General features: G+C 40.3%; 1 protein-coding gene across 6 annotated transcripts in view; it reads left to right on the forward strand.

Moving 5' to 3' along the window:
• AFF4 (ALF transcription elongation factor 4) overlaps nucleotides 1–12687 on the forward strand; it is a 64928-nt gene that overhangs the window by 26225 nt on the left and 26016 nt on the right. For all 6 annotated transcript variants that reach the window (XR_007905606.1, XR_007905605.1, XM_051793955.1 and 3 more), the window contains exons 6-14: nucleotides 2376–2412; nucleotides 3895–3943; nucleotides 4997–5017; nucleotides 5558–5612; nucleotides 6601–6638; nucleotides 6998–7160; nucleotides 7635–8549; nucleotides 10755–10843; nucleotides 12354–12591. Coding sequence is in view for 4 of the 6 variants with exons in the window: in XM_051793955.1 (XP_051649915.1) it covers nucleotides 2376–2412; nucleotides 3895–3943; nucleotides 4997–5017; nucleotides 5558–5612; nucleotides 6601–6638; nucleotides 6998–7160; nucleotides 7635–8549; nucleotides 10755–10843; nucleotides 12354–12591 (1605 nt within the window). In the remaining 2 variants the exon portion in view is untranslated. The remainder of the gene's footprint in view (nucleotides 1–2375; nucleotides 2413–3894; nucleotides 3944–4996; nucleotides 5018–5557; nucleotides 5613–6600; nucleotides 6639–6997; nucleotides 7161–7634; nucleotides 8550–10754; nucleotides 10844–12353; nucleotides 12592–12687) is intronic.

Genomic DNA, 12687 nt, shown 5'->3' on the forward strand with positions numbered 1-12687 from the left:
TCTGCAGCAATATGGAAACTTCCTTTTGAGAAATGAAAATGAGATCTGACCTGAGATTTCAGCTATTAAATAGAAATGGGTCCCGTTCACCACAGCCAGGTCTGTGAGGGGGGAATCCAGCCCCCGATGCCGTCCTGTCCAGCTGGAGAGTTCCTCTCTCCACGTTTTTTTGTCATACTTTTTGTTTCCTGCTTAAGTGTCTTCCCTGTGTAACCGTAGCAGTCTATTATATTTTGGTTAAAAGGGTTTCCTTCCTTTCAGTTGTTTTGAATTTCTTTCTGAAGCAGACCTTTAGAAGCTGCTGCTGTAAATATCTTTGGAGTTGAAAGTAGAGCTGTTTTTTTTTTTTTGATCTCTGAGTTTCTTAAAGAAATATGTATTCAATAGATGGCAAGAGAGTTGGAAAAAGTTGCGCATTTAACCATAACACCTCATTAAAATGCACTTAGCTGAGAGCCTGTGCTTTGCCTTCCAAGTAGGAAGCTGACTAAAGCAAGGAATTAGGCAGGTGTGTTCTGCAAATTCCTCATCCGTGTGCTGGTAAAGGGGTGCCAGTTCCCCATCCCATGCTCCCTTCAGTGCAGTGCCTCTGGAGGTGTGGTGTTTGATTACTGTGTGGTCGTTACTTCTTTTTTGACTTAGTCTGTTGGCGTCTGAGCTGCCAGTGGCAAAAGAGATTCAGGGAATCACACCTGCCCTCCTCCTACCTGTGTAAAAGATAAAAAAACAGGTTTTATTTTGAAGGAAGTGTGACTGTTGCTTTCTGTTGAAGTCACAAGACTTCTCTCCATCTTTGCTTTGCACTTTAAACAGAGGTTAATTTTATTTTATTGTCCCTTCCTTTCTTTCAGTTAGTAAAGATCAGAAACACCTTCCAAGGAGAGTTCCTTATCAGGTTCCCCATCAAGTTCCCCATGCACAAAATACTTGTTCAGTGCATTATTGCAACTGCTCCACTTGAGAAATACAAAGTTAAGGGAAATTGAAACATTTTAAGTCTGCTTTGCTGTGTAAAGCTTTTGTGTGTTTAAAAACCTCCATTTTATAAATTGCCTGGCACCGACTTGGCTGTGTGGCAAAACTGGTTCACAGGTGTACCAGAAAAAGTGGAATTCATTTTATTGTAATTTTGGTAGGATACTGCCAGACCATTTAGGTAAAACGTATGTATGTAGCTAAAAAATTGGAAATATTTGACTCAATTTGTATTTCTGGGACTGGCAGTTGTCCTCATTTTAAAATGAGGTCAGGAAGGTCCTATTTTAAAAAGATACTCCAACCTGGAAGTGGGTTTTCAGTAGCTCAGTAGCCTCTGTGTATTTGTTTGTTAAAGCAGTGTTTTAGGGTTTCAAAAAAGTTTATAATCTGCTGTGTCTTGGGAGTCAGAACTGATATTTCTGTGGAATGGGAATACTGAAGATGATAAAAGTGCTAAAATTTGCAAGGCTTCATCTCTCACAGCTAGTTTTATATGATATTAGGAAGAAATTCTTGGCTGTGAGGGTGGTGAGGCCCTGGCACAGGTTGCCCAGAGAAGCTGTGGCTGCCCCATCCCTGGAAGTGTCCAAGGCCAAGTTGGATGGGTCTTGGAGCAAGCTGGGATAGTGGAAGGTGTCCCTGCCCATGGCAGAGGGGCAGAACAAGATGAGCTTTAAGGTCCCTTCCAACCCAAACCTTTCTGTAAATCTATGGTATCATTGTGTATTGGCTTTTGCACAAGGGAATTGTGTGATTTCATGGAGATTTGGCTATTCTGGGAACGCTGTGTTGGCTACCCAAGCCTGGCTGGATTTACCAGGGACCCACATGGAGTATTCTGGGCAGAGTGTGCAGAACTGGTCACGATTTAAATCTCAGATTGTCCCTTAGGGTCCTTTGTGGCTGAGATAAATTTTTTTGTTGGGAGGTTTTTCGTGTCCTCATTGCTTGTCCCTCAGGGTGCTGTGTGTGCCTGGAAAAGGAAAATGAGGAGAAAAGGGTTTGAAGGAAAATACTTCAAACAAGCAGCAAAGTTTGTGTATAAGGAGGATAAACAAACATTCTGAATGGTTCCTCTCTATGCTAAACATACAGGGAGCTGGGATTTATGGAAGTTACAGAGGGATTCTGGAGTTCCAGCTATGATGCAGTGCAACTGCCCAGCAAGGACGTGGGTGAGCTGGGCTGAGGAAGAGGAGTGGGAAGCTCTTCACCTGGGCTGCTCTGGGGCCTGGACAATGAATCCCTCTTTCTGGTTGTTGATAGTTTTTTCCCATTTTTCAGAGGTTAGACGCCATCCTTGAAGTAGAAAGAATATCTTCCTTACAGCCTGGTTTTTAGTATGTTAAAATTCCCAGTGGAAAAAACCCAACATTTGTGATCTTTTCTTCCTTTAGGAATCTCAGCAGTCCAGTTTTGGCACTGGAGAACAGAGTGAGTATATTAAACTCCTTGGAATATGTTTAATGCTATTGTTGACATCCATGATTCTCAGCATCTCCTAAGATGTCATGTTTTTTAGGGAATGAGATTTTCCAGACTGGTCATAAGTTGGAGTCTACTTTCTCATGTTTTAAGCTATAAAACAATTGCTTGATTTCCTTTTGTGTTTCTTTGTTCTGATATAGAAAGTTATCACTGAGTTGCAAGGGTGTTGTGTTCTAGGAAAAAATAACTATTTTTAATTGATCACATTTTCTAATTCTTTAAAAAAATGCTTCCTTGGTTGATTGAATTGAAAATAGCTGAGTATTAAACCAAAACACTTTTACAAAACCCAACTCCCTGCTTGGGGACATATTGGAAACTGAAATAGTGCTTTTGCTTATATTCAGTAGAAAAAGGACGTTGCAGTTTCACTCTTGGTTTTCACTTCGACATTTTAAAATCAGGAGAGAGAACTGGTCAAGAACTCATATAATATGCTTAGTAATATCCTTGAACTTCTTGTCCCAGAATGCATTTTTGGATTTTAGACAAAAGCAGTTTTATTTCTTTTAACTGTGTAATTATTTTGAATATTGCTGAAAGTAACACTTAATGCAGGTAACATACCAGCTAAAGTTGAAATCCATTTGTTCTGTTACCTTCCAAAAGTCTTTCCACTCCTTCTTGAAGTGATTAAACAGCTTAAATAGTAAAAGAAGAATGGTTTATTCTTAGATATTCACAAGCAGCTTAATGTGAACACCTGATACAGTGGGGATTTAAGGAAACAAATTAAAGCTTAATTCCATAATGCTAAACCATAGGCTCACGTTATAGGAGCAGCTGATCTTTAGGTGTGTAAAGGAAGAGGAAGGTTAATTAAAACACAGAGCCAGTTTTCAGCTCCAGTTTGGATTTTCTGGAAAGCTTTAAACAGTCTCAGTTCTTGTTTCTGTTGAGCTACACTCAGTTATTTGCCAGGATTAAAGAAGAGGGAAGGGGGAAAAAAACCAAACTGAAAAGCAGATGATATCAGTGTGTATTCCTGTTGTCAGAATTGGTGTTTCAGAAAGATTTTGGGATGTGGAAGTTGCTCATCCACTCAAAAGCTGTGTGGGGATGCTGAAACAGTCAGAGCTCAATAGACAGATCTATATCCCATATCCTCCATGTAGAAAGCAATAGTTTAATCTTAGTAGAAGCAAAACAGATTTCACAACATTAGTAACAAACTGTGTATTCATTTAGACAACAATGATTTAAATGATTTTCTTGATTAATTTATTGGCTGTATTTAGTACTTTGCCTTGGCGTTCCCTCCCTCCTTCAGTCTGTGGGAGGTTGTACCTTGTGTCACCTGGTTACTGCTCCTTCCTGTCCCCTCAGCTGTTCATGGTTTATCCATGACTGTATCCTTGTGACAGCTTTGGAGTGGCTTCTTTTACTGCCAGAGTTTTCAACTGTGCATTTCTTTTTCTCTTTCTCTAGAACGATACAATCCTTCGTCCAAAACATCCAATGGTCATCAATCCAAATCGTAAGTAGCTGTTGAGAAAACATTTCACAAACAACAGTCATATTTTAAGAGATTTGGAAAATAGCTGTTAGTAGAATGTGTCAGCTCTTGCACAGACACTTCAGCATCCTCTCCTTGGCTGGCAGGAGAAGGGGATCAGCATGTGAGAGTGGGCAGGACAGGACTTACCAAACATGTGCCTTGCAGAGCTGTCAGCTGGAAGCAGCTTGTAGGTGTCACAAATACAGGATAAGGAAAGGTTTTGGATTGGAGGAGACAGAAAACTGTGTCTGGGATCTTGTGAGGTTTGTTCTGCTCAGTCTATTAATTCACTGACGAATGTTTCCATTAGTTATGGACACGGACACAGCAACACAGAAAAATTTAAAAGCAACTGGAATATTTTAGATGGCTGTAGTCCACCTTTCTCATACCTAAAAATCAATTATATGCAGTTAAAAGATTGTTTCCAAACACATATGCCCATAAAAATAAATATTTACTGGCTGATTGTATGTTAATGAAAGTAGAATCTGAAAACTTACTCTCAGTTACCATTTGTTGGGATGCAGTCACAGAATTAAGTCTGGTTCTTCTGCCACTGAATTGGCAAGGTTAAAAAGCACATGACCTATGGAAAAGAAATAGAACAAAAAGAAACCCCCCTCAATTAATGTAGATTTACAGTAAGTTTCCCCAAAACATGCAGTTTAAGAAGATGCTGAGAGGAACTTTGCTGTTTCCAAAGATGGGAAACATGAGGACATCTGAGAACAAGAGGCAAGATTGGACACATGCTGAGCTGGGATGCATGGGAAGAAAGTTTAGATGATGTTTACTGTGACAATTCAGCTTTAAATGATTTTTTTTTTTTTAAAAAGTGATTATGATCTGGTAAAAAAAGCCTCTAAAAAGGAGATAACTGCATCTTTTGGAAAAGGATAGCAGTGACAAATATTTCAGGAACACGATCCTAGAGGCGGGTATTCCTTTCCAGATCATCAGTAGGAACAGCTCTACTGTGAAACTCAGAAGTGTCAGACTTTTTAATCCTTTCTCATTTTCTTTCTGCAGATGCGAATCAAACCAGACAGAGTAAGATGTTTTATTTTTATAATCAAATATATTTCTCCCTAATCCCTGTTAATATGTTTTCAGTGTGCTCGTGTATTTTCAGTCTTGTGAAATAGTGTATGTATGACTACCATAAGTAATTATTGCTTTGAATAATAATAATTAATTATGGCTTAGGACAGTTGCACTGTTGCCACAAGACAGGAAGCAGCCACTGGTGTTGGCTTTCTTTATTCCATTTAAAACACTGTTCTTGGCCATTGTGTGTAAGAAGTTGAACATATACAAGTTACCTCCTCCCACATCAGTAAATTGTGTCAAATTTCCTTTCTAAATTTAGCAGAATGGACTAAGGAGTCAAAGTACCTGAATCCTTATTCTTCTCTAAAGAATGACTCAGCTCACCATTCTTAAACATGAAATGTTTGAATAGTATCTGGTGGCTTTCACCCACGCAGCCTCTCTGTAGGATAAACAGTGGCATGTTGAAATCTAGAAGAATGCTTTGAAAGTAATTAAAGTACCTGGAAAAACTTGTCTCACTTTCTCCCTTTTACTTAGTATGTTGAAAGATGACTTAAAACTCAGCAGTAGCGAAGACAGCGATGGAGAGCAGGTATGTGCCTTAAATCAGAGTTCCAGAAAAACACTGAATTCATTCATGGTTCAGTCCTGCAGCAGGATCAGGTCCCAGCAGCAAACTGGGCAGTTTAACAGGAGATTTGGGATTAAGAAACTAAAATCTAGTGGAATGTTTTTAGGCAAACCTCAGGTATTCCTAAATGTAATCTTGGGGGGAAATTGTTTTGTGAAAACATTATGCTTTTATCTAGAAATTCTTGTTTACTGATTTCACGTGGGCTTTCTCTGAACACCAAATGGCAACAGCGTACTTTAGAACATAAATAATGGCTCATTATTTAGGATGGAGCCCTCATGTTCTGCCATTCCAGCTAAAGAGTTCATGGTGTAAACATCTCTGTGCATTGGTACCTTGGGACTGTGTTTGGGATGATAAGAGGTGCTCTATATGTCAGTGGGAGTACAGCAGCACCTTTATTTTTATAAAAATAAATCTCTTTTTTACTCTTTTTGGTATTAACTTTATGCAACTTCTACCAGAAATGGCCCTTAGCATGTGAAATAAAAATACCTGTATGTCTGTGCTGCCTAGCAGTAACTTCACTCCTCTGGTGTTTCTTTTCTTCATGTTCCCAGTTCTAGTACTTGACTTTATTCATGTGGAAAACTTGGAGATAATGCATTTAGTCAGTGAACTCCAAGTACCCTGGGCATTTTGGGATTTCAGCATTGTGAAATGCTGAATCATCTGATTCAAAAAGATGGAAACGTGTTATTAATTAGTGGTAGAAATGGGAATTCTCACAAAGAATATAGAAATTTGTGGTGAAAACCTGGAGAAAATAACTCTTGCTTTTCTTTCTGTGTAAGGAAAAAGCAGATAAATTTAAGCTGCTGCAAATACTGAATGAAGATGCTATATTAAAAAAATGAAAGGCTCTAAATTGATGTCTTGCAACTTAATTGTATATACAAGCCTAAAATGACTTCTAGAAGCTTCATGCTGTTTTTCTTAATTGCAGGACTGCGATAAGACAGTGCCAAGGAGCACACCTGGAAGGTAGGAATTCCTGGGGGATTGCAGCATAGGAAAGAGAGGAAAGATATTCAGCCTAGTCAGCAGTCTTGGCTTGAGCTCATTTCCAAAATTCATATTTGTTCTTTGTCTTGTATTAAAGCAAAAGGTGATTAGAATTTAATCGGTGATTAAATAGTGTCTATCCTGCAAATTACACTGACCACTTTGGGAAGCAGGGAAAAACCAAAGTTTGGTTGTTTCCACAATGAACTGTGTTCAGTTATGTTGCATTTTCTAGTAAATGTTAATTAAAATTTTATATTTTGTAATTTCTAATGAAAGGAGTTCTAGGATGTATCTGGGGCTTGGGTAATGTTTGTTTTTCACCATTTTTCTTTCAGTAATTCTGAACCTTCCCAGCATAACAGTGAAGGAGCAGATAACTCCAGGGATGACTCGAGCAGCCACAGTGGCTCTGAAAGCAGCTCAGGATCTGACTCGGAGAGTGAAAGCAGTTCCAGTGACAGTGAAGCTAATGAACCATCCCAGAGTGCATCCCCCGAGGTAGGGTTTTGCCCATGCTTGGCATTAATGCTCAGCTTTAACACAGGAAAGATGAATAAATTCTCAAACTGTTGGAAAAAAAAAATAGACCAACGTGGATTCTTTTTCAGGCTGGACTGTTCTTCTGCCGAAGGACCTGTAGTTGGGTATGACAATTCTCTATATAAACAGACACCTGGTGTTTAAATTTGAGGTGGTCTGTACCACCAGTTGTCTGTTGGAAAGCAGAAGTTAAATAACAGTACCTTAAAAAACTATGACATCAAATACTGCCTGTTGATAGCAGCTGCTCCAGATGAAGGGAAAGTTGAGCTGTTATTTATACCGGTATTTCATTTGTTATTTATCTCAGGTGTTTGGGTGCACCTCTTGCTTTGGTGTGCAGCATCATACAGCTATCCCATGGAAAAGATGGAAGAAATGCAATGAAAAATGAAATATCTTCTCTAACTCTGTTTTTTAATTTGTTTTTAGCCAGAGCCACCACCGACAAACAAGTGGCAACTGGATAACTGGTTGAACAAAGTCAATTCCCATAAAGTGTCACCAGCTTCTTCCGTGGACAGCAATATTCCATCCTCCCAAGGCTACAAAAAAGAGGGACGGGATCAGGGCACAGGGAGTGGGTACACTGATCAAGGTGGATCCAAGGATTCCATTTCTTCTACACCAGGGAGAGATTCCAAACCCACCCAGAAGGGCTCGGAGAGCAGTCGGGGCAGGCAGAAATCGCCTGCCCAGAGTGACAGCTCGGCACAGAGGAGGACTGTGGGGAAAAAACAGCCCAAGAAAGCAGAAAAGACATCTGTGGAAGAGCCTAGAGGAGGTCTTAAAATAGAAAGTGAAACCCCAGTAGATATGGCAACAAATATCCCTTCAAACAGGCATAAGGCGGCCACAAAAGGCTCCAGGAAACCCAATATAAAGAAAGAGCCCAAGTCTTCCCCTCGACCTACGACAGAGAAAAAGAAATACAAGGCTTCAAGCAAATCTGCCCAGAAATCCAGGGAATTCATCGAAACAGATACCTCATCCTCTGATTCAGATGAAAATGAGAGTCTGCCTCCTTCATCACAAACACCCAAATACTCTGAGAGCAATAGGACTCCTGTTAAATCTTCCATGGAGGAGGATGACAGCTTTTTTCGGCAAAGAATGTTCTCTCCTATGGAAGAGAAAGAGCTTCTTTCACCACTCAGTGATCCTGATGAAAGGTACCCACTCATTGTGAAGATTGACCTGAGCCTCTTATCCCGAATACCAGGGAAGCCTTACAAGGATGATGCACCCAAAGTGGAGAAGAAAAGCGCCCCGGAGAAGCACCCCAGGGAATCCCAGAAACAGCCGTCGGACAAAAGTTCTACAAAAGGCAAAAGGAAACACAAACAGGTGATAATTTTGTAGAGAGATTTGCCTGTTACCTCAGCCCACAGTGGATTGTGTGTATCCCAGAACCCAGATCACACCTCAGTGTAGCAACTGAGCGATTTAGGAATGGCTTTGCTACCTGTTTGTGTAGAACACATGGATCATCCCTGTGCTCTTATGGACGAGACTGTTGGGATTTTCTTTTGGAGGAAGGACATCCCTGTAGCAGTGTTTGTTAGCCCTGTACCCAGAGGTCATGGAGGTGGCACACATTCTGTGCCTCTGAGCTCTGCATCCAGCCCTCTCCTGCTTCCCCTTGACCTGGCACCAGCTCCTCGTGCCCTGCAGGCCAGCATAGGCAGCTGATCCAGTGGAAAATCCACCTGGGTAAAAACCCCCCAAAAAGTCAGTTTTCATCTCAGTCAGCTCCCTGAACTATGGAGTTGGCTACTGCCAGGATAAGGGATGAGGCAGGACTGCACCTTGGGCGTGGCAGCAGCAGAAAACATCATCTTGGGGTGCTGCTTCACTGGGAGCAGGGGATCTCTCCATAATAATATTCAGTCTTTTTCAGAAAAAGCATTTAATGTCTTCAACTATAAGTAAAAAGCAAGGGTGGCTGGAGGCAGTAAAATGGAGAGGAATCAGTGGAGGAATAGTACTCTTGGGAGGAATATGTCAGAAGTAGTTGATGGTGTAATTTTAAACTGCTTTTAGAAACCTCAGCACACGGACAGAGCAAACGTGGGACTGTCAGATGGACTGAGTGATCCACTTTCAGTTTTTATAAACATCTGGTGTCTGTGAATTTAGGGCCATGAAACCCTGGATCGGGGATTCAGAAATCCCTGTGCTACTCTGGATTTTACTCTGATTTTGACAGGGATTTGGCAGTGGTTGTGAGACTTTGTTGACATCTGCAATCCAAGGATTCTGTGAAATCATTGAGAGAGTCATTTGAGGGGATGGATAGTTTCAGTTAAACCAGTTTTCCCACTGAGTAACCAAAGTAAACTTGATCACTTGCTGAAATTAATGTCATCTGGGAGACTTGACATGTAACCACAAACAGAGGTTTGTCCTCTATTTTCCTAACTAAGTTTCCTGTTTTCTCTAGTTGAAGAAATGAAGTCAGAAAAAGAGGTTTTTTTGTAAAAAGGGGATCACACTGACCAGCACAGTGAATAATTTTGCAAGTGTTGCTGTATAATTCCTGATGTTCCTGAGAATGCACTTGCATGCTCCAATGGGTCTGAATTCACTGACTTCTCTTTCTTTGATCAGTTACACCTTTCAGTACACATTTGGAGTTAGAGCATTAAAGATCTGTGCTCTCACATCTAAACCAGAAAGCTTTGGTAAGACCAATTAATTTAGGCTTTATCCCAGAAAACAGTCTGATGTTTCATTTTTGGGAAGCCTCTGATTACTGTGAGGCTTCCTGGTGCCACCAGAGAGGATGGAATCCTGTGTGAGGCAAATAAAGAACTCCCCTTTTCCCCGTCCCTCCAGTTTCAGGTTTGAGTGCTCCAAACACAACTGGTACCACAGGTCTACTCATTGTTTGTTCTTGTGTTTCCTTGGTCACAAGGCTCAGGGTTGCAGCATCAGTGTCACAAAACAGAAACCTTTTGGGTCTGAATGTGGGATGTGTTACCAGGGGATTTCCTCTGTGGCCTCATTTTCCGTTTATTCACTGTATTGATCCCTCAAGTGCTCCATGAAGACACTTGAGAAATTCATCTTCAAGATCCTTTGACTTCAGGATTAAAATGTATATAAATATATAGTCTTCAACATCTCTGAGCTTAATTTAATAGACTGATTAGATTTTTACCCTTTCCTGGCATTCATAAGACACTCTTTAAACCCTACAACATAAAATCTGTCTCCTGATCTTTGCCAAAGCCTTTGGCAGATTTTTCTTGTATTTCATGATGATAATATATTTGTGCTAAAATGAACAACTTGGCTGCTACTGCTTTTATGCAGGTTGTAGTTTAGTAGCCAGACTTGGTTTTTCATTTTGTTCCAATATCAGGGTCTGGTCAAATATTTGATAAGGATTAGATGCTGTAGGTCATGTTTTTGTGGTCTGTGTGTATTTTACTCTGTACACTGTAAAACACCTGCTAAATAGGGTCTCTTAATGTGAAATATTGCCACTGTCAGTGAAGCTGTAAAAGTGGATATTTCCTGGATGTATTTCTTGTTTGCTTTACTCAGAATGAGGATGAAAACAGAGCCAGTGAAAGCAAGAAAACGAAACTGGAAGAAAAAGCTCCATCAGGACACAAGACTTCCAGCAGTAGGGAGTGAGTATCTTGGCTGTTCCCAACACTGAAGGCTCAGGGTTGTCACAGAGAGGATGGTGCCTGCCTGCACCCTCTTCTCCACTCCCCTACCACAAGTGTTTCCTTAATCATTTAGTAAAATTTCATTATTTCTTACCTTCAAAAAAATTTATTTCAGAGTTTCTAATATTAGTTGGTGGAAATTAATTTTCATACCCAAAAACATTGGCCAAAGACAATTGTGTTACTTAACAGAAGTCAGGTGATTGCTTCCTGGTTTTCTCTAATACACAGTGGAGTTGGTTTTGGTTTAGAAAGCAGCTCTGCAGCTGGCTTTTTGATCTTGCAAAATCTGTGCTTTTAAATTAACTCAATCTGGTAATTCTTCATTTAGCAAGTTTGTAAACTGGGAGTAAATTGCACAACTGACTTTGTCTTGGAAGCTGATGGCACTGAGCTTTGGATCCATGGATTTAGCCTCTATCAATTTAGCTTGGAACTTTAGCTAAAGAAAAGAGAGAGTGACCCAAAAGCAAAGTAATACGGAAATAGCAAATCAGCAACACTGTTTAATATGTTATTTCTGAATTTCCCGTGCTTTTTGCAATTGATTTATTTGATTTATTTCTTGATCAGTGTTAATTCACAGAAAAGAGTAAATTTTTTCCACTGCCTTTTGAAAACTGCTGTTTCAGTTCAGGCAATTGAAAACTGGTGTAATTGTGCCATGGATAATATTTCTAGTGAGTAATTGCCAAATTACAAATATGTGAGAAGCTGCAGCACATCAAATGTTACAACTCTTCTTTGCCCCTCCTGAATTAAACAGTGTCTTAGTGTTTGTTAGGAAGCAGATGTGGAATGAAGGCACACATTTCTAGCTTGATTTTGCTTTTTCACCTGCTATTTCTGATATTTCCTTGATTGCCAGTGCAGTTCTCTGAAGGACACTTAATTAAATGAAACTCTATGATTTTATAGGAATAATGTGTAGAAATAATAATTATGGGAAGCCAGGAATAGCCAACAGCATCCCTCAGCAGCCAAAGTAAGACTGTCCTGAAAGGCTGCACTGAGGAAGTTTTCCCATTCCCTGGGTTCCAGTGATTTATCTGGAGCATCTTTCCCTGGAGCTGTTGGCTGGCTGGTCTGCACAGACAGCCTGGCGCTGACATTGGCTTGCAGTGCTGAAATTGTGAGTGTTTAGGGTGTTTTTTTTAAGAACTGGTGTAGGGGTGTGGTTTTATGGTTAGAACTTGTCTAGTTTTGCCTGTGTTTTCAGGTCAGAACAAATAAAATGGTGAAAACGAGTTCAATCTGGCTTTGAAGAAATTTATTCTCCAAAATTATTCTCCTTTTCTCCATAGCTGGTTTGCCAAGTCTTGTTTAAAAACCAAGGGTTTTTCAGTTTAAAAGTTAAAAATCGAAGTTTTGTGTGTTGGGTTTTCTTGGGTTGTTTTTGTTGGGTTGGTTTTGGGTTTGGTTTTTTAAGGAAAGAAACCCTAACCCTGAATTTGTTCCTTTTGTGCAGGTCTTCAAAGCCAAGTGCTGTTAAAGAGAAGGATTTACTGCCATCTCCTGCTGCCCCAGTCCTACAGAAAGATTCCAAGCAGGAACACGGGTCCCGGAAGAGGACGGTCAGTCAGTCATCATCCTTAAAATCCAGCAGCAACCCAGGCAAGGAAAGCAGCAGTGGCAGCAAAAGCAGCTCCTCTTCCAAACAGAAGAAGACAGAGGGGAAGGGTTCCAGTAGTGCCAAGGAAGCCAAGGTAAAGGGCTGACTCTGTACATGCCTTAAACCTCCTCCTTTGCTCTGCAGTTTGATCTAAACAGTTTTTAGTTCAAGTTAAAATGTAATTAATATT

This window comes from Manacus candei, unplaced genomic scaffold (assembly GCF_025592945.1).
Source record: "Manacus candei isolate 608988 ecotype Guabito, Panama unplaced genomic scaffold, ASM2559294v1 h1tg000037l, whole genome shotgun sequence".
NCBI classification, from domain to species: domain Eukaryota; kingdom Metazoa; phylum Chordata; class Aves; order Passeriformes; family Pipridae; genus Manacus; species Manacus candei.